Source organism: Elgaria multicarinata, chromosome 16 (assembly GCF_023053635.1).
Source record: "Elgaria multicarinata webbii isolate HBS135686 ecotype San Diego chromosome 16, rElgMul1.1.pri, whole genome shotgun sequence".
NCBI classification, from domain to species: Eukaryota; Metazoa; Chordata; class Lepidosauria; order Squamata; family Anguidae; genus Elgaria; species Elgaria multicarinata.
The window spans coordinates 22,869,549-22,894,009 of record NC_086186.1 but is presented as its reverse complement, the minus strand read 5'-3'; the positions used below and the strand labels follow the sequence as shown (position 1 = coordinate 22,894,009).

Here is a 24,461-nt window from a genome sequence, read left to right as displayed (position 1 = left end):
AGTCTGAGTTATAGCGCTGACCACAAGGCCAAATAATATCCCAGGCCAATGCTCCAGCAGACCGGTTTCAGTTCAAGGAAGTGCAGGCAACACAGGAGTGGTCAAACAGGGAAAAGGTCAAGGCACAGGCAATCAGTCCAACATAATGAGTCAGGCAAAGCAGGGGGTAATCAAACTGGTAAAGACTCAAAGCACAGTTAGGCAGTCTAATACATACACCATCCAGTAGCAGCAGTCCAAGGTCATAGCACAGGGGTTCAAGAACAAGGCAGGGTCAGGAAACAGGAGACAAGGCAGGAGAAGCTGGTGAGACATTGCTTCCAGTAGCTAGCAAGCTCTGGCTGCTGGCTTTTCCTCACAAAGGCTGCTGAGCCCCACCCAGCCTCAGCTGCTGTCCATTAGAGCTCTCTGGTCAGAGCCCTACTCAAGAGGAGTTGCTTTTCCCTGAAGAGGACCATCTTTGCAAGTGAGCACTCCTTCTTACAGGAGGCCTACTAGCTTGTAGCTTGAGGCGACAGCGCTCCTGGGCGTCAGGGGGTTGTTCAGCATCTGCTCCAGAGTCAGAGTCCCCTCCCCCTGACAGGGAAGGATCTGGAAGCATCTCTCTTGAAGGCCCAGGCTCCTCTGGGTTTGAAGCCAGCGACTGATGTGGTCTCCCCCTGGTTTCTGGAGGCTCTACTTCTTCCTCTGAGGAGGATTCCTCTAGTGAGGCCATGACAATTTCCCCCTTCCATGCTAACCGCATGCGCCATTGGTGAAAAATGGGGAAATGTTCAATTTCCAGAGGCTGTACACTTCTTTAATACATGCTCCTCATCAGCTCCAAAGTTCTAAGCTTATATAGGGTGACCCTATGAAAAGGAGGACAGGGCTCCTGTATCTTTAACAGTTGCATAGAAAAGGGAATTTCAGCAGGTGTCATTTGTATATATGGGGAACCTGGTGAAATTTTCTCTTCATCACAACAGTTAAAGTTGCAGGAGCTATACTAGAGTGACCAGATTTAAAAGAGGGCAGGGCACCTGCAGCTTTAACTGTTGTGACGAAGAGGAAATTTCCCCAGGTTCTCCATTTTTTACAAATGACACCTGCTGAAATTCCCTTTTCAATACAACTGTTAAAGATACAGGAGCCCTGTCCTCCTTTTCATATGGTCACCCTAATTGCTTATATTGTTTTGAAACGGCTTAAGCTTTTGGTGTCTTGTCGTGCATTTTATTATATTTTATTATTTGAGGCCGGCTTGTAAAGGCCATGCCCTAAAAGGTGGTGTACAAATAAGCACACATGTATAAACAAATTCTTGCTATAGGTGTAGGAAGCTGTGAAGCAGGCACATCCGACCAAAGCAATGGCTCAGAGCTCCATGACGCCAGCAATATAGCTGCACAAAGCCAACACTTTCAACCTGCTGACCACAGAATAAAAGTACAGGCTGTCGATCTAATTCCAAACTAAGCAAATGCAAAAGGCTTGTTGCTGGAATGACCTGGGAGGGGAAAGGCCTATTTCCACCATTGGAGCAACGGTTCACACTGTGTTATGGTTTCTTTGCAAAAAACAACAACCCCAAAACCCATCGACAACAATCCAAAAATCTAAACAAAACTCCAAGAACATGGCCAGGAGAAGTTGAGCACAAATCAAAGTCCAATATTCCATATTTGGCAAATGAATAAGTCTGGAAAGGCTCCTGGACATATACTAAGGAAGTGGCAAGAGGCCAATACTCAAAAGAGAAATCTGAATACAGATTTATCTCAATGTTATGATTAACTGGAAATTGTATTTCCCCAACAGCAAAGCTGCCGAGTTTTTAATGTTTAACACTGGAGTACTCTGTTTTACTTATCAGCATCTGAAAACTGCAGACTACTAGCAAAAGTGTTCTGCTTACATGCCGTTTAAGAAATCCCATCTTCTGATATTATGTTTTTCAAAATATATATTGTGCGTATAAGTTAATTTACCCATGATCCTATGCTTGTTCACTTAGAGGTACATCCCACTCTATTTAATGGTGCATGTTCCCAGATCTGTGCATAGGATTCAAGCCAAGCCTGGCCCAAGACATTCTGCTGCCTAAGGTGAAGAACAAGATGGCGCCCTCTCCCATTCTAGGTACAGAATCCAGTTGGAATGTTTCTTCAATACTAGCAGTGGAACAGCATCCTCCACTGCACCTGAAGTCAACCTTGCTAGTTTAGGGGGGACTGGGTAGGCTCTCTTCTGACACCATGCTGCCACCTCCAAGCATCTGCCACCTGAGGCAACTGCTTCATTCTGCCAAACCGTTGGGCTGGCCCTAATTCAAGCTATAAAGTACAACACTATGTATCTTTGCACCAAGTGTGTGTGTATGTGTGTGTATGTGAAACTTGTGCCTTCAGCAGCCAGTGTGACACCTTGCCTTTGGTGCCACCAGTGTTCCGGTTCCTCAGCAACCTAGAGATGGAAGAATCAATGAGGCCTTTCTTGGACCATTTCTTCTGCATCTGGTCCTTTTGATCTTAGTCTGCCTACACCAGAACTGGACTCCCATCCTGGGCATGGCCTGACACTCCCACTGATTCTGGGTGTGAGGACTGTAGCTGTGCAGCCTTACTGCGTGCATGCTCACTCAGAAGTAAGTCCCACTGTACTCCAGGGGCTTCACTTACAAGTCAATGTGCATAGAATCATTCTAGATGCCGAAAAGGGAAACCAAAATGATGAAGGGGTTGGAGCAACTCCACTATGGGGAAAGGTTTGGGACTTGTTGGAGGAAGGGAAAGGAACCTCTCGTTCAAGCACTTAGTCATTGCTGACTCTTGGAGGGACGCCAGCTTTCGCTGACGTTTTCTTGGCAGGCCTTACAGCGGGGTGGTTTGCCGTTGCCTTCCCCGGCCGTGATTACCTTTTCCCCAGCTAACTGGGTACTCATTTTACCAAGCTCGGAAGGATGGAAGGCTGAGTCGACCCGAGCTGGCTGCCTGAAACCAGCTTCCGCTGGGATCGAACCCAGGCCGTGGGGAGAGTTTCGGCTGCAGAAACTGCTGCTTTACCACTCTGCGCCACACGAGGCTTGTTAGCTTAGAAAAAAAAAAGATTAAGAAGTATAGAAGTATAGATTCTTGCATTGAGCAGGAGGTTGGACTCGATGGCCTTTTAGGCCCCTTCCAACTCTACTACTCTATGATTCTATGATAGAAGAGCATAACATGGTGCGGAGAAAGAGGATAGGGTGAGGTTTTCCTCCCTTTCTCAAAATACTAGAATCTGGGTTCGTTCCATGGAGGTAAATGGTGGGAGTTTTGGGACAGACAAAAGGAAGAACTTCTTCACACAGTGCATAGTCAAACTATGGAGTTCACTACCGCAAGATGTAGTCATGGCCAACAACTTAGATAGCTTTAAAAGACCATGATACAAATTCATCGAGGACAAGGCCATCATGATAACTACATATTACCTCTAGTACCTCTCCAAGTACCTATTTGCTGGGGAGCACGAGTGGGGAGGCTGCTATTGTGCTCAAAACCAGGTTGTGGGCTTCCCATAGGTATCTGGTTTGCCACTGCTGGCACAGCCTGTTGGAGAAACATTTGTTCTGATCCACCCCAGTCCTTTTTACGTTCCTAGGCCTGAAACTTTAAAATGCTAACAATCAAATGGGATTTATTTGTGTCTTGGCCTTGCAAGTGCTCTTCGGGCTCAAGGTCTCTAAGAAGTGTTTATCAGACCTTATGTTATCCAAGCAATCTTTTAATTGCGTTGGATTTTCCTGCAGTACACTCCAGTTCTCAGTGAACCTCTCTTTTAAAGCTTTGGCAACATCCCAAAGTGATAAACTCCAGGAGCTGCAATTCTCTCCATGGAACATCCTGCTTTCAGTTCTAACATGCTTAAGCTGTACTGTCCACATCTGCCTCCAAACAGACTTCATGCTTCGCACACCCAGTAGCAAGGAAGGTTTCCAAAAAGCCTTTGTTGACATTTGTTTGACTCAAGGCCCTGAGCTGGACATCCGTTAGGTTTGTGCCTTCAGCCAGTTCAACTGCATATATGGTTGCCTGCTTTCTGAGATACATATAGGGCTGGCTTTAAATTATCGTGGATTTGGAATTACATTGCTTTCCTTGTAGTCAACATTCTGCATGCCAACACTCATTTGGAGAGGCACATAATGGCTAGAAATGTTTATTTCAGAGATTCTACCAAAGTGAACATACTGTATATCCCAGAGTGGGGAAACCTAAAATCTCCTCAACTATCTCTCTCTCTAGGAGAAAATTGGTATTACATGAACTGTTTAAATATACTTTCATGGAAAAATTTAACATATTAAATTTTGAATAGCTAGGTGCAAATGTGGGACATCTTTAATTGGGGCTCGAATGTCACACTAGCCCTCAGGGCAGGATATGAAACACACATAGATTAAATGCGGGGCTAAACTGGTGTTATGGATAACCAGGATTCCTAATGTAACCAAGGCTTTAAGCTGACTGTAAACCCTGTTTAAGAGGGAAGTTGGTTAGCAGTAACCATGGAAAAGGTGGGGATAGACTCAGTTCATAAGATGGGGAAAGGGTGAAGGAATTCACATTCTGGGAGAGCATTACAATCCCAAACCATGGTTAGACATTGGGACCATTATGCCTGCCTCATAGAGGGACTGTTCAGACAACACACTAAGCTATGGTTAGGTCACTAACACCTTTTGCAGCAAATGGTTAATGAGCCTGTTTAAACTGTGGTTATGTAGCCATCATAGTTAGGAATGGTTCACATGACAACCCAAGCCATAATGTTTAGCTCAAAATGCTTAGCGACTGAAGACGGTCAGAGTTGGAAGGGACTTAGAGGTCATTCTAGTCTAAACCCCTTTTCAATGCAGGACCTATAATGGAGGATGCAACTACACCATCCCTGATAGATGCCTGTCCCTGCCCAGCATCTGCCTAAATACCTCCAGCGAAGGAGAGCCAACCAACTCTCAAGACAGGTATTAGGAGGTTTTTCATCGAAACTTGCATCAAAGCCCAAGGTATCATTCATTAAAGTAGCTCTTCCTCCATGGCCTCAAAGCAATAGAGACCGAGGCTGGGGAAGAGAACAGAGAAGCGATGAAAGCCCAATCTCAACATGACGCCATGCAGAGATTGCTCTAAAACCCACAAAGTTATACATGCAAACTGGCCTACAAAAAGGGGTTAGCTTCCCTTTCCCTTGTCTGATGAGACCAAAATGCAGTAAATACAGCCATATAAATAAATCTAAACAACAAAAAAGCAATGCAGTAAATAAAATAATATAAATATAAACAAACAAACAAGCAAGCAAGCAAGCAAGCAAGCCATGGCAACCCTCATCCACTCTGGCTTCTGCTATCAGTCAGGAGACCTAAGATCACTGGAAAGGCTGCCCCTCCTCTCCTTCCCAGGAATAACAAGAAAGCAGAGACTAACTTGGGCCACCAACTAAGTGCTGGTGCTGACCTTTGAAGCCCTAAACAGCTTAGGACCAGTCTATCTGAAGGAGCACTCAGCTCCTCCAACTGCCTGTGGTGCACTGAAGAAGCAAGGGAACCAACCATCGGCCAAAGGAACAAGAGCCACCAACTGCTATTCAGTGAAAGATCACCACCAGTCAAGGGAAGTTCAGCCTGGCCTGAACTGCATGTAAGTGCCAACCTACAGTTCACCACTTTGTTCTGGATTTCTGTCTCCCTCCTCTATATTTTCTCTCCACTCTCCTGTCCTTATTTTTTTTTTAGTTTTTAAGTCTGACGGCAGAGTCTCCATCTCTTTCTCAATCTCTCTCTCTATAAACCTCTCTCAATCTCTCTTTTTATGGAAGTGAGCCACTTTGGGAGACGATTGCCCCAAAGCGGGGCAAAAACGCAGCAAATAACTAAATAAATGCAATCTTCTTCTACAGGATACAGAAGAGCTAGATGCTGAACTATCCCTGTTTGGCTCGCTCAACGGCAGAGTGGCTGGAACAGAGATTTCAGCAGGAAACAGGAGAACTTATTCAAGTCACAACACGAGCGATATGGCCGAAGGCTGACGGCTGCAGCCCGCAGACTGTTTAACTAGCTTCTGTCAACGGCAAACGCCGGACGGGATAAAAGCAGGTCCTTTGCAGTTGCACTGCCTAGAGATTTGCATGCAGGCCTGTCTTTCTCCTTAAACCTCCCTGTAGAAAAAAAACCAATGAAAGAAAGAATCCAGCTGTCCTTTAGGGCCAGGTAAGCAATTGAGCAAGTCTATTAAGTGCCAGCAGACTCCTTCCAATACAAATGTGGTGGTTCTGCTTCTTACAGTGGCCGGCGCAGTCCCATCCCACAAATACATACCTACATATTTCCCCCCATTTTTGAGCTCAGTTCAGTCATTATGTAACGTTCAAAGCTACCTTGGCAGTTGAATTCCATTCCCCAAGCAGTCCATTCCAGCAAGGACGCCCTGCCAAAATACAAATGCAAGCCGCCTGGAGCCGTTTTTTCTCTAGCAACCAATGTTTCCAAGAAAGTATTTTGGTTTGTGCAGAATCTGGATCAACAGATATGTCTGGGTTAATACAAGTTGAAAGGAGAATATGCAGAAACACTGCTCGTTATGCATATTCACCAGATATCATGAGAAATGTGTGCATAGCAGCATTCTGAAGAGGGAATTGTGCACATCTTGCATAATCTCCGGTCGATATGCATAGTGTCTCACACTGGAGAATGTGCAAGACAGACAGAAAAGCAGGGGATGTTTCACATTGCCTGGCAATAGGCATAGTCTCTGAAAGACTAGGAGATGGTCTCCATACGCTGGTAGCATACATAGGTGATTTTGTACATTGCCCAAGGAGTACATACACATTCTCCCTGTGGCGTCAGAGAAAACGAATTAATTCAAGCAACGTCTGAAAACATTGAATTAAATTGACTACCTCAGCAGTCAATTGTGCATATCTCCAGTTCATAAGATTATTTGGTGTCTGAGGACATGCATAAAAAACTAGCGATTGTTTAGGTTTATGTGAAATCCCTGCAGTACCACAACCCACTTCTCCAGAAGGGAACCACTTTGAAATCAAACTGGCTCTGAGCAACGACAGACTGAAAGCAATGCTGGGCTCTGGGATTATGAAAACAACAACTCAGATAGGGCTATTTCAACTGTGCATATATACACAGGGGGGCTGTCTACACATGTGTAAGGCCCTGTGGTGGCTGCGGATCTGCGCTGTGTCAGCTATACAATGCAGCCACAGCTTTGCAGCCATTGCGGGGCTATCCTGCAAAGCTGTGGATTGGAAAAGGTGGGGATTTTCCCCGACTTCTTCAATCGGAGCAACATCAGTATGGCTCTTCTGCCAGCTGACATCGCTCCAGGGCCAACCCGTATACCACCCTGGGAGAGGAAAATGGTGGCATTTCAAAGGGAGGAGGTGACAAACCAGTGCCATGAAGACAGCCTCAGAAAGAGAGAGAGAGAATGGGGGAAGTTCGTCAGTCTTACCCTCTCCTGCCATAAGTTTATGCCTCCATTCACTGCAAGTAGGATTGGAAGCTGTCCCTGGTGCCACTCAGAAATCGGACTGACTGGAAACAAACACTGGTCAAAAAAATGCCTGGCTCAAACCTTGCGAAAGCTCTTCAATGGGAGGTGATGTTCAGTGGTCATCTTCTGCCCTCAGTTTGCATCTCCAGTCAATGGGCAGTATCCAGTGATAGTCCAATATAAACAAGGCCCATTCAGTTCAATGGGCCTAGTCCATGTAGGAGGACCATTGGACACTGCCCACTGTAGTGTTTTCAAGACTCTGGGACTGGGTTGTGGCTTTTTAGATTTATTTATTTTTAACATATTGACTGGGCAGTGTATGAAATCCCTGGGATGAAGTCACATTCTTTGACACAGCTTGCGAACTTATGCATAACAGATAGTCATTGTTGTGCTGTAAATGTCTGAGCATTCTTCAAATGTGTCTCGGAGATTCTGCATATTAACCAGAGAACGTGCACAATTTGCTCTTCAGCTTTGAACCCATTTCTCATGAATGAATGTACTCAAAGGCCAGTTCCTTACGCACAGTCTCCAGTCAACTTACATTAAACCTGACAGATACACGGAAGTGGCCCTTTCATGCCACCCACCCACAATATGTCCAGCGGCACCTGGAAGCTCCGATTTCAGTGGGGTGGTGGATCCATTCTGGGTTTCAGTCTGAACCAGCCAGATCTCTAAAGGAGCTCTGAAAAGTGCCAAAGCCTGTCCTCAAAACAGGTTCAACACTGGAATAAGTTTAGAGTTATCCCCAAGCGTAGCACAGTTGTCAATATATGATGGAGTGAACTGCATACAACCTATTAAGGATTTGATTACGAACTTATTAACAGCAGCAAGATTAATAATAGCCAGGAAATGGAAGATACAAAGTGAATATCAGATTGAGGAATGGTATAAAGAAGTGTGGGATACAGCTATCAATGATAAATTAACATGTAATATTAAAATAGAAAAAGGAAGGTGCAATTATAATGAACTTGAGATTATATGGAAACCGTTTTTGGAATTTGTTTTGTTAAGAGGGAAAGGATGTACACCTGTACAAGAAATATTACAATTTTGGGGAAAGCGATGAAGGTGTAGTTGGTCCTGGTGATAGGTGCACTGTTGTTTTATTTAATGTAATGTAACTAATATAACAACAACAACAACAACAACAACAACAACAACAACAACAACAGGTTCAGCACTTTGGATAGCCCTTTTAGAGTTCTGTCTGGTTCTGATTGAAACCCAAAATAGATTCACAGCCCCGCCAAAATCAGAGCTACCAGGCACCACTGAATATGCCATGAGTTTGCTTTCATACCTATCGTGTGTGTGTGCCTTAAAAGATCAGGAAAACAGGGTTTGCTAAAACGTAAACTGATTAACCCTCTTATAGCTCTTTAGAGTGTTCAAAACACTTGACGTACACTTTCCCAGTGTTCCTTGCAACAACGGTGCCTAGTATGGCAGGACCTCATATTACGGGGGAAGGGGGCTGAGGTGGAGAGACCATACCCAAGACTAACTTACGTAGGTCATGGCTAAAGTACCTTCTGATCTGGAAACTCCCAGTTCTCTGAAATTATTATTATTATTATTATTATTAGCAGCATTTGTATACCGCCCCATAGCCAAAGCTCTCTGGGTGGTTCACGTAAGATAAAAACACTTAAAAACAATATACAAAGATTAAAAACCACAAAAACAAGCAAAATACATATATATTTAAAACCACTATAACAACTAAAAACAATGAGCCAAAAAACAGACCCAGGGTCATTACATATTGCTAAATGCCTGGGAGAAGAGAAAAGTCTTGACCCGGCGCCGAAAAGATGACAATGTCGGCGCCAGGCGGGCCTCATCAGGGAGATTGTTCCACAGTTGCGGGGCCACCACAGAGAAGACCCTCTCTCTTGTTGTCAAGAGTGTACTTGGCTACACTCCTTAACAATCCTGTTTCTAATAGCAATCATAAAATGACAGGCAATAAGGAATGCATGTGCTTTAAAAAGTTCTTTAAAAGTTCAGTTAACACCCACATTCTTTGTTATTGGAATAAACAACGTAACTCAAGCAGGCTTACATAAAACACATACCGTTTTCAATTTACACACCAAACTGGACCGAAGGACGTTTTTCTGTATCAAGTACCATTCAGAAGCAGCACAGATATCAACATTTTGGTCTACCCAAATTCACCTCTACTAAATGGGTGGATTATAAGAACATAGGGAGCTGCTTTATACTGAGTCAGACCATTGGTCTATCACGGGGAAACCGGTCCTTTTTTGACTTGGAGTTCTGCAAGACTTTTCCCTTGGTGTCTTGTTTGGAGCTGAACTGCGAGCTGTTCCCCAAACTCCAGGAACTTCCTTTGCACATTATTTTGCAGATTCTGCAATTTGCACAAATTTCTGAGCAATTTGTGCAAAGTACAGACATTTTTAAAAAAATAATTCATTTATTTATTTCATTCTTATATCACCCAATAGCCAAAGGTTTCTGGGCGATTCTCAACTATCACACATTTGTGCAAATCCGGACATAATTTGTGCATGTCGCTCAGACATTTGCGCAAATTGTGGTTCCTGCAAAAAAAAAAAATGCGCAAAAAGCCTGGAAAATGTCTGAACTGGCCCGACTCGTTATAGATCAAGTCAGTCACCACAGCAGGAAGCAGAACCAAGTTGGGGGGGGGACCTGGAAAAGCCTGCCAAACTCCACCCCTCAAATGGATTTCTCCAATATCTCTAGTCCATCCAGCCCAGTATTGTTGATGCTGACTGACAGCATATTGCCAGAGTTCCAAGCAGCATTCTTTCCTAGCCCTACTGGAGAAGCAGAGCATTGAAGCGGAGACCTTCTGCATGTAAAGTGGATGCTCTGTCACTGAGCCCGGACCCACCCACCCCACCACATTAGGTGCTTGCTTGCTGAAGTGCAGCTCAATGGGTGCTTGTTTATACAACGAATCTAGCCTTCCATATTGATCTCCAGATGTACTTTGTAATACCTCTTCCAGCACACTATAGGTGTTTAACAAAGGCAACATTAACGAATTATATAATTTGAAAGTTGGGTCAGATTTCCATGTTCCAGTTATACAGTTATACATTTCCAGTTATACAGGAAAAGAGGATCTCATAGCCACATTGTACCCATAGATGACAACAGCATAAGACGCATCATGTTATGCTTTAAAAAGCATAAAATGGATGAGAAAAGTTATGAACAAAGAGGCCACTTTCTAAGTGGTAGGAAGAGTCTTCCATCAAGTTTGTAACACCGTTCATCCTGCCATGAGCTGTTCTGTAGCCACATCTGGTCCCAGGTACACAGCTTAAAATTCTTGCTCCATTGAAATATGTTTTCCATTGGACTTGGCGACAATAAAGGTGTTGTGAGACATTAGCCCCCATTAAAAGAATGAAGGTTCAGTGCAACTCTGATTAAGAACAAACATGGAGAATGTATGTTTCCTGCAACTATGTCAGGGAGCTTCAGCTATTAGGCAGCATAAAAATGCAATAAATAATAAAATAATAAAATAAATAATTATGTTTCCCTACCTCCTGTGATTATCCTCCACATTCCAGACACAATACAGCTTCCTGCAGGCTTCCCAATGGTGGGAACATTTCTAAGCATGTTCAAATTTATCTGGGTGATTAGAATCTCCCTTCATGCTGCATGTGTGAAAGTCAGGAATGGAGGTGGCAGGAACAGCACACAAAAGGAAGTCAGAGGTTGCACTGGCACTCATGGCCTGAGCCCTGGACACACTTATTGCCTTCACATGTTCAGGCTTAACACTCGAATAAGGTGAATAACAACCAATCAAACCAATGCAGAGATGGGAGGAAAGAACTAATTGCCTGGTCCAGCCAGCTATGTAGAAAACCATGAGAATAGATGCACTAACATTCAGGTATATTACACAAAGTTTTATGTTTGCTGGAGTTAGTGACAGTTTAAAATAGTTTCTGACTTTGGTCAGAGAAAGCTCTTTACCGACAACGAAGGTGACGCAAATGGAATGGTTTACTTACCCACAGTGTCACAGGGCTCATCTTTGTGGACACAAAAATCTGTCCTAAAAGTAATAAATAATTATCATAATTAGGAAAAACACCACATGAATAACCATAGAATAGTAGAATTGGAAGGGGGCCTATAACGCCATTGAGTACAACCTTCTGCTCAATGCAGGAATCCACCTTAAAGCATGCCTGACAGATGGCTGTCCAGCTGCCTCTTGCATGCCTCTAGTGTGGGAGAGCCCACCACCTCCCTAGGTAGCTGATTCCACCGTCGCACTGCTCTAACAGTCAGGAAGTTTTTCCTGATGTCTAGTCGGAACCTGGCTTCCTGTAACTTGAGCCCATTATTCCGTGTCCTGCACTCTGGGATGATCGGGAAGATAATTGTCTTAATTGGGTCTCAATTGTCTACTCAAGACTAGGAGGTTCCAAAATACTTTGCATTACTTTGAATGGTTTTAATTTTTGTGAACCGCCCAGAGAGCTCCGGCTATTGGGCGGTATAGAAATGTAATAAATAAAATAAATAAATAAACAAAGAGCGATAGCTCACAAAAATATACACTTATTGGGAAAATCCATTCCCCCCTCCACCCACAGCTACTATGAGGATTGAAGCTAAGCTCAGAGGGAATGGGGGATTCTGAGGTGGGTAGCAAATGACAACCACATCTTTGTTAATAAAGAAGTGTCAGCTGCTTCCCTCTGAGCCCTGACACTATCAGACCATCACTTAGGCATCTGTAGCAGGCCTCAGAGGGCTGCAGGTTGTCCACCTGCATGCTAGGTGGCCTACCCACCCTTGTTCCTACTTATTTAATAACTGCAGCGTGTGCATTTTTTTATCCATTCATCCTTCAGCGTGCTGCAAACATTAAGCACCATAATTTTTTTCAGAGCTCAATCACGGAGAGGAAAAGAGTACATTGAAACATGGTGAATGCATTTCCAAACCAGCCGCTCCTGTTTTAAAAATGTTATGTCTGTCTTCGATGCAGAATTACTAAAAATTGCTAAGTGAACACTGTCCGTTCATTTCTTTCATTCCCCGCCCCCTCCAAAAGATCAATCATCTCCAAGCTTTTTCTTTCAGGACAGCCATCAAATAGGATTTAATTCAGGCAGAAGCAAGACAAACTCTAAGCCCCTACCAGTGAACCAAAGGAATCCAGGGCGGCTTTATCGCGTCTGAATGCTTGAAATACAAGCCCTTCCACAAGGCAGCTGATGACATTCAGTTTTTGACCCAGCTGGCACGAGCACCCTCACAGGAGTTCCCAGAGCCAGCTCGACAGAAGTTTATTTAAGGATTTATTATGTTATATAAACTGGTAAATCAAACAGATGCTTTTATTGTGAACTTTGAGTAAGTGGCTGGAGGCCACGGTTGGAAAAGGCTCTTCCCCTAAGGGGCTCGCGAGCTTAGCAAATAAAAGCACAGCATTTCTGCCTCTTGCATTCTGGAGGGACCACAATGATAACAAGGGGGCTGGTGGACCCAAAGCAATTCCCTGGAACGCCCCCCCCAGCGCCCCCCCGCCCCTGTCAATGCTGCCGCTGCACAATGTCAAATTGTGGAGCGCAATTAGCCCTCTTTGATTGATTGCCAGGAGTGCGAAATCATCTCATCCTTCAACGCCAAGGGTCCATCTGGGAGCTCTTAAAATGGCAGTGTGTGTGTGTGTGTGGGGGGGGAACATAAGAAGAAAATGCTGGCAGCTTGAAAACCACTCTTTACAGACACAGAATGTAGTGGTTGATTTGAGGTGATGGAATTATGGTCTGTACCCATGCTAATCTCCCTGCACGTAGAAAACTAGCTGCAGTCAATGACTGTGGGGGCAGGCAACGTGTAAACTGGTATCTACTTGAACATCTCAGGGTTATTTGCTGGGGGGGGGATAGGCAATTGTTTAACAATAGCAACAATTGAAATGACTCTCTCCCACCCTAAATTTTATAACTGAAATGAAGAAAGCTTTTGGAAGGTGGGCAGGTTACAAACAGGAATGGATTATTTGTGTGGAAGGGCTGTGAATTCTGATAATCAAAGCAGAATCCTGGGATCAGAATCCTTTAATTCTAAGTAGGGATGTCGGAGGAATCCACCCGAGGGTTCAAGTTTGCAGAGCTTATAGCAGCCCACCCAACTCTGGCTTGCTGACCCAACTTGATCTGTATTTTGGGGGCACTGTTCTTCCTCAAAATCGGGGATTTAAACAAGTTGCGGCCACAATCTGTGTAAGTCGCACAAATTTCAGCTGTGATTAGCACAAATTACAAACACTACAGCCAAAATTTGTGGCTGCATGTTGCAGCTGCAAATTGTGTAAGTTTTGCAAAATTCTGCTGCAATTCATGCAGATTCCACAAACTACAGTCGAAATTTGCGTCCCTTGGTGAGAGTACAGAGCTAGGCAAATTTAGATAGAAAAATGCCATTTTTGAATGCCCCCCCACAAAAAAAACCCTAACATATTAGGCAGTAAGATTCTAGACCAGCCTTCTCCCTGCTGTGTACATTTCCTACTTCACAGAGTATTTAATGCAAGTAAGCAATAAAATATGAGTGCTCTTCCTTGGCCCTTCCACAAACATGGTGGATCTTATCATAAAGAAAATGGCATCCATGGCAATAATCTTAAGGCACAGTCCTACATATGTTTAGACAGAAAAAAAGTCTTGCAACTCCCAGCATTCCCTAGCTAGCCATGCTGGTTGGGGAATGCTGAGAGCTGTAGGACTTTGTATGCTGGGAATTGTAGGACATTGTTCTGTCTAAACATGTAAAGGATTGCTCTCTTAATTGGACTGGCATTCTCCAACCCCTACAACAGCCTGTGTAAGCAGAGAACAATGAGCAACCGTGAACTTCCTACAGGTGAACTGTGCTTGCCTCCTCCTTTGCCCAAACACAGCCCACTGTGAGGAAATCCAGAAAAGTTCTTCTTTACAGATTGTCCCTAAAGAGCAGGTTACAAAAAAAAAAAAAAACCCACCAAATTTTTTTAAAAAATGCTGCAGCTGTTGACAACCCAGGACTTGCTTTTTCTTGGCTTAGTTGTTCTGAGCTGGACACACTGTTGCTTCTGTCACTAGTCCATCTGTGCGTTCTGGGGAGTATTCAGGGACCCACACGTGGACTTTGAAAAGTGTTTACATAGAAAAACACACACAGCCAAAACCGCTGAGTTTGGTGCCATAGGAACCAAACGAACCAAGCCAGGAGGTCTTCCAACTGATGCACTGTCCCTTCCTATGCAGAGGAAAGTTCAAACAGGACAGGGGAAAAATAGGATATACAGGAAGGGCAGGGCTGTGGCAACACAGTGCTGGCTTATTTTGCAGGGTGGATGTGGTTTTGCTGAAGCCCAGCATTGGTACAAGGCCCAATTCTCTCACAAAACCAGCTAATCTTCAAGTCCATTATCCAAACCAGTGGCAGCTGGAGCTCCCCGTCTATTATTACTATGATAAACCTCTCCAAATCCATCTAATTCGGTGAGTGCCCCTACAGTCCCTCCCCCAAGTGACTGGTTCCAACTGCTTTAAGCATCGCCTGTGACATTTCCTTTGGAAAATCAGCCCGGGGGTGGAGGGGGAGGGAGAATGGATAAAAGAGCCTTTGCAGCATCCCTACCGCCCCCCCAAAAAAGGTTTGTTTTAAATTCCACAATGGGTACAGGTGTAGGAGAGGGGGAGAGTTTAGACACCTAGGCCTCAACTTCATGGGCACAGAAGGAGTATGTGTTGTTTTTATCCTCTGCAGTATGAGAAATCGGCTCCATTACATCATTGCTACATGGCGAAACCAGGCGTCCCTAAAACCCGGCTTTTCAGTGCTAGAAAAGACATACTTCCAGGTGGGAGGGGGCAGAGCAGAACCAGCATCATCAAGGAGAGAGGCTTGTTACCTGCCCTTCTCCAGGTTCCCCCTGCCAGTACAGTGTAATGAATGGGAATGGGGAGTAACTAACCCACAGTACTGGTTCCTCATAAGAGCACCCCACTGGCGCAAATAAGCCCCATTTCAAAAAGTATCAGAGAACCCAATTAACACAGTTCCCAACTCTAGAGCTGCGCAGCTCTGGAGCTAACACTACATCACAGAAGTGAATTAACACAGTTCCTGTTTGCAATTCTGGAGTTGCGCAGCTCTGGAGCTAACAACACAGAGACGTGAATTAACAAAGCCCCCTGTTTGCAACTCTGGAGCTGTGCAGCTCTGGAGCTAACACTACATCACAGAAGTGAATTAACACAGTTCCTGTTTGCAATTCTGGAGTTGCGCATCTCTGGAGCTAACAACACAGAGAAGTGAATTAACAAAGCCCCCTGTTTGCAACTCTGGAGCTGTGCAGCTCTGGAGCTAACACTACATCACAGAAGTGAATTAACACAGTTCCTGTTTGCAATTCTGGAGTTGCGCAGCTCTGGAGCTAACAACACAGAGAAGTGAATTAACAAAGCCCCCTGTTTGCAACTCTGGAGCTGTGCAGCTCTGGAGCTAACACTACATCACAGAAGTGAATTAACACAGTTCCTGTTTGCAGTTCTGGAGTTGCGCAGCTCTGGAGCTAACAACACAGAGAAGTGAATTAACAAAGCCCCCTGTTTGCAACTCTGGAGCTGCACAGCTCTGGAGCTAAGAACTAATCAGAGAAACGACTTAATGAAGTTCCAGAGTTAATTTTTTATTATTATTATTATTATTATTATTATTATTATTATTATTATTATTATATTTATTTGTATCCCGCCTTTTGCCCAATGCTGGGCCTCAAGGCGGCCTTACAAAGTTTAAAATATACATGGGGGGGGAGGGAAACAAAACCATAAACAATTAAAAAATACACAACAAAATTATAAGACAATAACATAGCTGGAGGGCTGGATTATTCTCCAAAGGCCTGCTTGAACAAAAAAGTTTTAGCCTGCTTCCGAAAGCCCATCAAGGAGGGAGCCAGTCTAGCTTCCCCAGGAAGAGAGTTCCAGAGCACCGGAGCAGCCACCGAGAAGGCCCTCTCCCATGTTCCCACCAAGCGTGCCTGTGAATTAATAGATGTCTCTTAATAGAAACACACTCATGTCATAGCCAGATCACAGAATTTAATGTGGAGGCACATAGGCACATTGCAGATCAAGCGCCTGGGAGTCGCTTAACAAAAAAAATATGGAGTAAAGGGACTCTCTGATACTGCAGATTTTCCAGGTGGAAGTGGCTGGTTGGGAGCATGCTGGCCACAATACCATGTGCTGCAAAGGACCTCATAACACAACCAAACCACAGGAACCCCCCCCCCCCATGAAGACAGCCTCCTAGAGATGGCAGTGTTACCAAAAGAAAGGAACAGGGGGAAAGAGCCAACAGCCAATTAAACAGAATGAGATCACTACCTGGTAACAAAGACAGCAGCATCCACTGGAAGGGTGTCATCTCGCGCTCCCGGAACCTGGTTATTTCCAAGGTATTTTGCACCCCCAAACTCTTCATTTTGCCAGTGGCAAAAGCTCTCCAGGGACCTCTCTCCATGGTGACCAATGGATAGCTTGGCCTTCAGGAAACAAACAGGAATTGAAGAGAGAGAGAGGTGGGGTCAAGCCAGGTGGCAAATCTGCAGGAAATGAAGCACACCTCGGGCTATCAGTAGAATATGAAACCAAGGATCTTAAATGACAAACCAAAATCCTTTGACACCTTGAACTGAGTGAAGAACTATCTCTATCAGGGCTGGCTTTGACCAATGTGCCTGCCTAGAGGAAGACGTTACAAGGGAAGGAAATTCTGCTGCAGCAGCACGTGGGATGTGGTTTCCCTTTGCACAAGGGCAGAAAACAAGGTACTCACTGGGACACCGAGCTATGCTCATATAACACCTTTGTTAATAGAACTACAATGGCTGCATATCAGCTACCAAGCCCCGTATAGGTTATGCTGTTGTCATATAAAGCCCTAAACAACTTGGGACCAGGATACCTAGCAGACCGCCTTCTGTTATACATACTCAAATTTATTTATTTATTTATTTATTTATTTATTACATTTCTATACCGCCCAATAGCCGGAGCTCTCTGGGCGGTTCACAAAAATTAAAAAACATTCAAAGTATAAAACAACAGTATAAAACCATAATATAAAATACAATATAAAAGCTCAACCAGATAAAAACAGCAGCAATGCAAAATTACAAATTTAAAACACAAAGTTAACATTTATTTATAGACTGTTAAAATGCTGGGAGAATAAAAAGGTCTTCACCTGGCGACTAAAAGCATATAATGTAGGTGCCAAGCGACTCTCCTTAGGGAGCTCATTCCACACCCGGGGTGCCACAGCAGAGAAGGCCCTCCTCCTGGTAGCCACCTGCCTCACCTCCTTTGGCAGGGGCTCACAGAGAAGGACCCCTGAGGATGACCTTAGGGTCCGGGCAGGTACATATGGGAGGAGGCGTTCCTTCAGATAGCCTGGCCCCAAGTCTTTTAGGGCTTTAAATGTTAATACCAGCACTTTGAATCGGGCACGCACCTGGACTGGCAGCCAATGAAGAGCTTTTTCTGGTCATTCCAAAATGAATGGAATGTTGCCATGCAGAACCTCAACGTAGGGCCTTCTCTGTAGTGGCACCCACCCTCTGGAAAACCCTCCCTCGCGTAGTTCGGGATGCAGAAAATGTGACATCATTTAACTGCTTCCTGAAAACATACTTGTTCATGCAGGCTTTCCCTGGGCTATAAATAAATTATCTCCCAAGGAATATACACACCTTTTAAAGATCTTAAAGGGTATGTATAATGTATAAAGGAAGGTGGTGTGCTAGCTATCCTCATCCACCAGGCTCTGCCTCTGTCCTGTGATAGATTCCTCCAAATTCAAACCCTCACCCATGAGATTCTTCCAGGCTCTGGCCCAGGGCGGGTCAGCATTTAAGTTGTCAATTCAAAGCATGACAGGAAGGCGAGTCTAGAAAATGGGGATCACAAGTTAGTTCAGGTGTGAGGCCATGGAGGCTGGTGGCTCTGATTTCAGTGGGTCTGTGAATCCATTCTAGGTTTCAGAACCTGCCAGAACTCTAAAGGAGCCCCCCAAGGTGCTACAACCTACACCAAAAAACGGTTCAGCATCTTGGATGGCTCTTTAGCGTTATGGCTGGTTCGGACTAATACAGCCCTACCGAAATCGGAGTCACTGGTGTGAGGTCACAATATAAGGATGTGATCTACCAACATTGGGGCAGGATATTAATTGCAGTCCACCTGTGGACCTAAGCTCAATTTTAGGTGGACTGCCACTACCATTTATCTTGATTCTTCCAACAAGGATAACATCCATGTATGCGCAGCATTGAAACAGCTGGCTTGTGGGACTCTGCAATCCGTCCACTTCTCCTTTATTTAATCCACGCATTAAGTAGCTATTTCAAGCAGTTGCTGTGAGCAAAATCAATCCACCAAAACCGCACTTGAATCAAGACTTGTCAGCAACTTACAGGACGTCTTCGAAGCAGGACTAGCTTAGTCACTCGAATATTGACTTTAACTCCAAGACTCTGATGTTGGAACATGTTGTACACCTGATCAAAGGGAGCAAAAGACAATAAGCTCAGAATATCATACCACTGAACATGGTTAACTAAAGGGAAAACTTGGAATTAAACACACAGGGCCTTGCTAGACCTACCTGATAATCCGTGTGGGAGGAGGGGCCAGGCCGCGCTAGAAGTAGCGCAGCCTGTAGGCCCCGTCCATACGTAAGACGCGACGGGGCCGAGGGAAGCCCCGTCGCATCCGGCATTTTTTTTTCCTTAAAGGGGCCGCATGCGCAGGAGAGTACCACCGGAAAAGGTAGGGTGTGTGTGGTTTTTTTTTTAAAAAAATAGGAACTCCTGCCCCCAATTACCCCCCCACGACCTCTCCTGGTCTCCAATCCCTCCCTGTTCCCACCTGCTGTGTCCTGCTGCCACCACCGATGTCCCCAGCCACCCTGTCCCGCTGCTGCCGCAAATATCCCCAGCTGCCCTGTCCCGCTGCCGCCACCGTCCTTAGCCAGCTTTTCCTGTTGTTGCCATGTCCGGCAGGGATCGCCATGTCCTGCAGGCCGGACATGGTGACAACAGGAAAAGCTGGCTGGGGACAGTGGCGGCAGCGGGACAGGGCGGCTGGGGACATCGGCAGCGGGACAGGGCAGCTGGGGACATCGGCGGCAGCAACGGGACAGGGCAGGTGGGGACAGGGAGGGATTGGAGGCCAGGGGAGGCCGTGGGGGGGAATCGGGGGCAGGGGGACGGGAGCGCTGCAACCCGTCCACTGCTTTTCCCGGCTACTCACACGTAAGTGCAGCCGGGAAAAGTGGTGGAACTGTCCACATGCCCGCGGTCCCGGCCTCAGTATGACCTGAGGCCGGGACCGCGGGAAGAACCACGCTACAAGCGGTTCCTGTTAGCGCGGTGCCAGGGCGGCTCGAGGCCGGGATCCCCTGTGCATCGTCTGGACGCACAGGGCCGAGCTTGGGCCTTGCACCGCGCTAACCCCTGGTCTAGCAACGGCCACAGACGCAGTTGCTTCTTTCTCTCCCCACATATTATTCAACTAAAACCCTGGACCACTAAGTTGCAAATGCAAGGTACGATTCACTATCAACAATACTTAATAATTGATATCATACTTTTCAAGTAGTTGCACATTATTTCAGGAAGCCTTACAACCGCCTTATAAAGTAGGTTGGTATTGTTACAAATAGGGTAGAAGATGTGATTAAGGGTCACAGAGAAATTCATTTTGGGATGGAGTTTGATGAGTTCACCCGGCCCCAACTTTGTTCCAATCTCCACTGCAATACTGCCAGCAGTGTTGGGGCAGTTTGCAGATTTTCTGGGCATTTTGCACTTTTTTCTTTCCCACAGGTTCCTCAATTTGCACACATTTCTGAGCAATGTTGTGTGGATTACAGCCGAATTTGCGCAAACTGCTCAGAAAAGTGCAAAACGTTCCCAGAGTTCAGCGGAAAGCCTGCAGCTCAGCTCACAAATGCAAATTGACTCTTACACACTGTGGAATTCCATCAAATGAAAAAAAGAACATGATTTCCCAGTGATGGACATCCCTAGGTGTGACTTGCCTAAGGACATCTAGTGAGTGCCTGGCTAAGATGAGATTTGAATCAACAATTTCCCAGTATCTTTCAGTTGCTACATACTAACAAGTCTGTGTGTATGTGTGTGTGTGTAATATTCATATGGTGTTAAAAAGACCACAGTGTAAGATGCCAAGTGAACCTCTCTAGGGAGGGCATTTCACAACTGAGGTGACACCATTGAAAAGGCCCTCTTCCTTATTAGCCTCCTGCCTCACTTCATTCAGCAGAAGTACCCAGAGAAAGGCCTCTGAGGGTGATCCTAGGGTCTGTTTAGCAGCTTGTAGGTTAATACCAGCACTTTGAATTGGGCCTTGCTCATATCCTTGAGCAGATAAACTTTAAAATTTAGCAAAAAGGATATATATTTTTAAAGACAGTCTCCAAGGACTTAAAATAAAATAAAAAATATGGTTTTTAAAAACCAGACATTAAAAAGGCTGCAAAAGGAAAATATCCATCTTCTGGAGGAAATGGATGGTTGGGAACTGTAATCAGAGGGAACACAGAAGTCAAAGTATCATTTTAAACTCATTGAGATAATTTGAAAGACTGTGGCTTTTCCAGGTCAGAAGACATTGGGAACATCACTGCTGTGAGAGAGCAAAACAAAATAATGGTGTATTTTGGGCTTCAGGAAATAGAATAGAAAAGCAATTTCCTTGTGTTATACATGTGCTGTATAACAGAACAGAAATCTGAGCAAGTACAGAATGGCACATGTCTTATGTTGGGAAGGACAAAGACACTGCAGGAAACTAGTTTATATGGTTATCTTCAGATTGTACATTCCAGCCTAGATAGTTCACTGCTCTGGCAGATATTTAATGCAGCCCAGAATGGTCTTTCTCATTCTTTGGTTGCACAGCTGACTCATACCGGGCGGTATCAAAACAACTTTTCACAGGTGGGTGAGGAAGAAATGTTTTTAAAGCTTTGGGATTTTCTGTACCAGTGGGTCAGCGCTCTTTTCCAACAACAAAGAGGACTCAGGGGTAGGGATGTTACGAGCACACAACTGGGTCTGGGGTCTAGCGGATCCCCCTTGGTCCACCCCACCTCCCGGACCCAGTCAAGTCCTCTGGCATGAGCATGGATCCCACAAGGCCCTTAGAGCACTTCGCAGTTGCCTGCGCTGAAATTTAGCACTTTCCCTCCCCCGATTCCCTCCCCTCTGCTGTGTTATTGGCAGACATAATGCCCCCATTTACAGAAAGGTAAAAGTTCAGCCCAGTGAGCGGGGGTGGACGGCAGCAGTGATGGGGTGTGCATCCGTTGAGGTGGACCTGGGTGAGTTCGCCCATCCCTACTGGAGTCATTTGGCTCTTTGCAAATTATATGTAAATTCAAAGCACAAACAGTATAACGGCAATATTATAGCGTGGCATCAAGTCACACCCACATTTTCCATAACTCCATTGATTACTTGTAGAAAGTGATGCTTGTAGAGCTAGCTCACAATGGTTGCTCAATGGCTTTTTATGGCTAGAACAGCACAGATGCCTACTAGCTTTGGGGAGCAAAATAATTTTTTGACTCCTGAACAACTGTTAGGAGAAGAGAGCAGCCCCTCAAGATTCAGAAGTTGAGCCATCTCAGAGACAGCTAATCTCTGAAGATATTTCTTCAACGGGCATTGAAGACTAGAAGACTACATGAGCAATGATGGCTGCTGTTAGGTAATGGCTGCCAGTTAGTGGATCCACCTCACCTGCTGGTGTGGAGACTGGAAAGAAACAGTTTGGCAGCTGAAATGTAGCCAGCAAGGAGGGTAACAGTCTACATTTTGCAGCTGGCTAGAAAGTAGGAGGAACTGACTCCAAGTACATACTGTTTGCTTTTGGGAGATGGCTACTGTTGTCAAGACTATCACTGTCTCTGTGGATGCTGGCACCCCACCCCCTTACCTTCCTCTGTCGCAGGCTTCAATTGAGGCCCCGGCAGCTTCAACCGGGGCCTCAATTGAAGCCCGTGATGTAGGAAGGTAAGCGTCCCTCCTCCTTGCTCCCTTACCTGGTGCTGCCGCCGCCACAGGGATGGTGGCAGCGCCAGATTAGTCCCCCTCCCCCCCCACTTACCTTCAGGCGAAGCTCCGGATTGAGGCGATCCTCTTCCCCTCGATCCGCAGCCCCCCTGACTCTCTTCGCCTCCGCCTTTTCCGGAGGCGAATTAGGCCGCCTCGCTCCTGCTTCTCTGAACCGAAGAGAAGCAGAGCACATCCCTAACCAATATCCCTTCTGACATAAATCTCTCCTAACAAAGAAACAAATACAGAAGCTGCTTGTGGAATTTCCTCTAGCTTGAGGAAGGAGGAAGCCCCACGGGAAAGTGTATAACTTGACCTGGCACAGGTAAACAAACCCATTTCTCCTGTGCCTCCTTAACTCGCCATGGTGTCTTGTATTCACAAAGTATCAGCAGGACATCTGACCACATGCCAGCCTGGGCTCAGAGACATGTTAACTGGGATCAGCTATTTGGATACCTCCTTTCAGGTTCTGACTGGTTTTGACTGAAACCCAGAGCAGATTCACCACCCCACCGATGTTGGAGCTGCCACCATCCACTGGGTAGGAGGTCTTGCGCTGGCCTGGCACTGAACACACCCAGCCCTTCAAAGGAACTTCAACAAAGTTCTTGCATCATGTGCCTTCATGCCCTGGGACAATGAAGTTAAAAGGAGAATCATGTGGAAGTTTGCCAACCAGCCAGGATTTTACTGGTCTGCCCAGTAAAAAGGTGTTCTGGAGGGCTTCCACACACAGTCTTCGGGGAGCCCCGAAAGCACTTCAGGGCACCCCGAAACTTCTAGTGTAGCTACCTGGTCAGAAGAGATGGAGGAAGAGGCAGCGGCGGCGGTGAAAAGTTCCCAGGGCTCGGCGGCTTCCTTGCCGCCAAGCCCAACTCCCCGCTGGCCTCCTCCTCCTGCCGGCGAAAGAGCCACCTGGGTTGGAGAGCTCGGCGGAAGAAGGCTGTGTGTGGAAGACCTCCTGGTCACCAGTCAGAAAAGCCAGTCGACTACAGAATTACCCAGAACCCATAGCTTAGTGGTAGAGCACATGCTTGGCCTGCAGAAGGTCCCAGGTTCAATCTCCGGCATCTCCAGGTAAAGCTGGAGATCCCCCTGGTGAAATCCTGGAGAGTTGCTGTCAGTCAATGCCAACAATGACCTGACTCAATGACATAGCTAGATGATCTGACTCAATATAAGGCCTCTTTAACCTCAGCTCCATCTCCAAGTAACCAGATTACCCCAGGCTCTACACCTTCGCCCTACTCAGAAAGTTCGTATTTTTGAAAAAGTGGACAATCCTACACAGGACTACTCAGGTCTTGCAATTTTATTTATTTGTTTGTTTTTGCATTTATATCCTGCCTTTTTTCCTCCAAGGAACCCAAGACAGCATACATAATCCCCATCTCCATTTTATCCTCACAACAACCACCCTGTGAGGTGGGTTGGGCTGAGAGTCTGTGACTAACCCAAAGTCAACCAGTGGGTTTCCAGGGCCGAGTTGGAACTAGAACCCAGATCTCCTGACTCCCAGGCCAACACGTTAGCTACTACACCACACTGGTTCACCATGTGGTGTAGTGGCTCTGTAATTTCTGCTCTGTACTTTGTAACTTGTCTGAGCAACCAGGATCTACACTACTGCTTTAAAGCACTTTAAAACACTTTATAACAGTTTTGACCACTGTTGGGGCCCAGGACACACTCCATATAAAGTTGTCAAACCTGTTATA

At 45.5% G+C, this 24,461-nt stretch overlaps 1 protein-coding gene across 1 annotated transcript in view; it reads right to left on the bottom strand.

The window, feature by feature from the left end:
* ADAMTS17 (ADAM metallopeptidase with thrombospondin type 1 motif 17) overlaps window positions 1-24,461 on the bottom strand; it is a 199,083-nt gene that overhangs the window by 132,626 nt on the left and 41,996 nt on the right. Inside the window, exons 5-7 of the mRNA XM_063142170.1 lie at window positions 19,072-19,155; window positions 16,982-17,139; window positions 11,594-11,637 (exon numbers count right to left, since the gene is read on the bottom strand). Of these exons, the coding sequence (XP_062998240.1) occupies window positions 11,594-11,637; window positions 16,982-17,139; window positions 19,072-19,155 (286 nt within the window). The remainder of the gene's footprint in view (window positions 1-11,593; window positions 11,638-16,981; window positions 17,140-19,071; window positions 19,156-24,461) is intronic.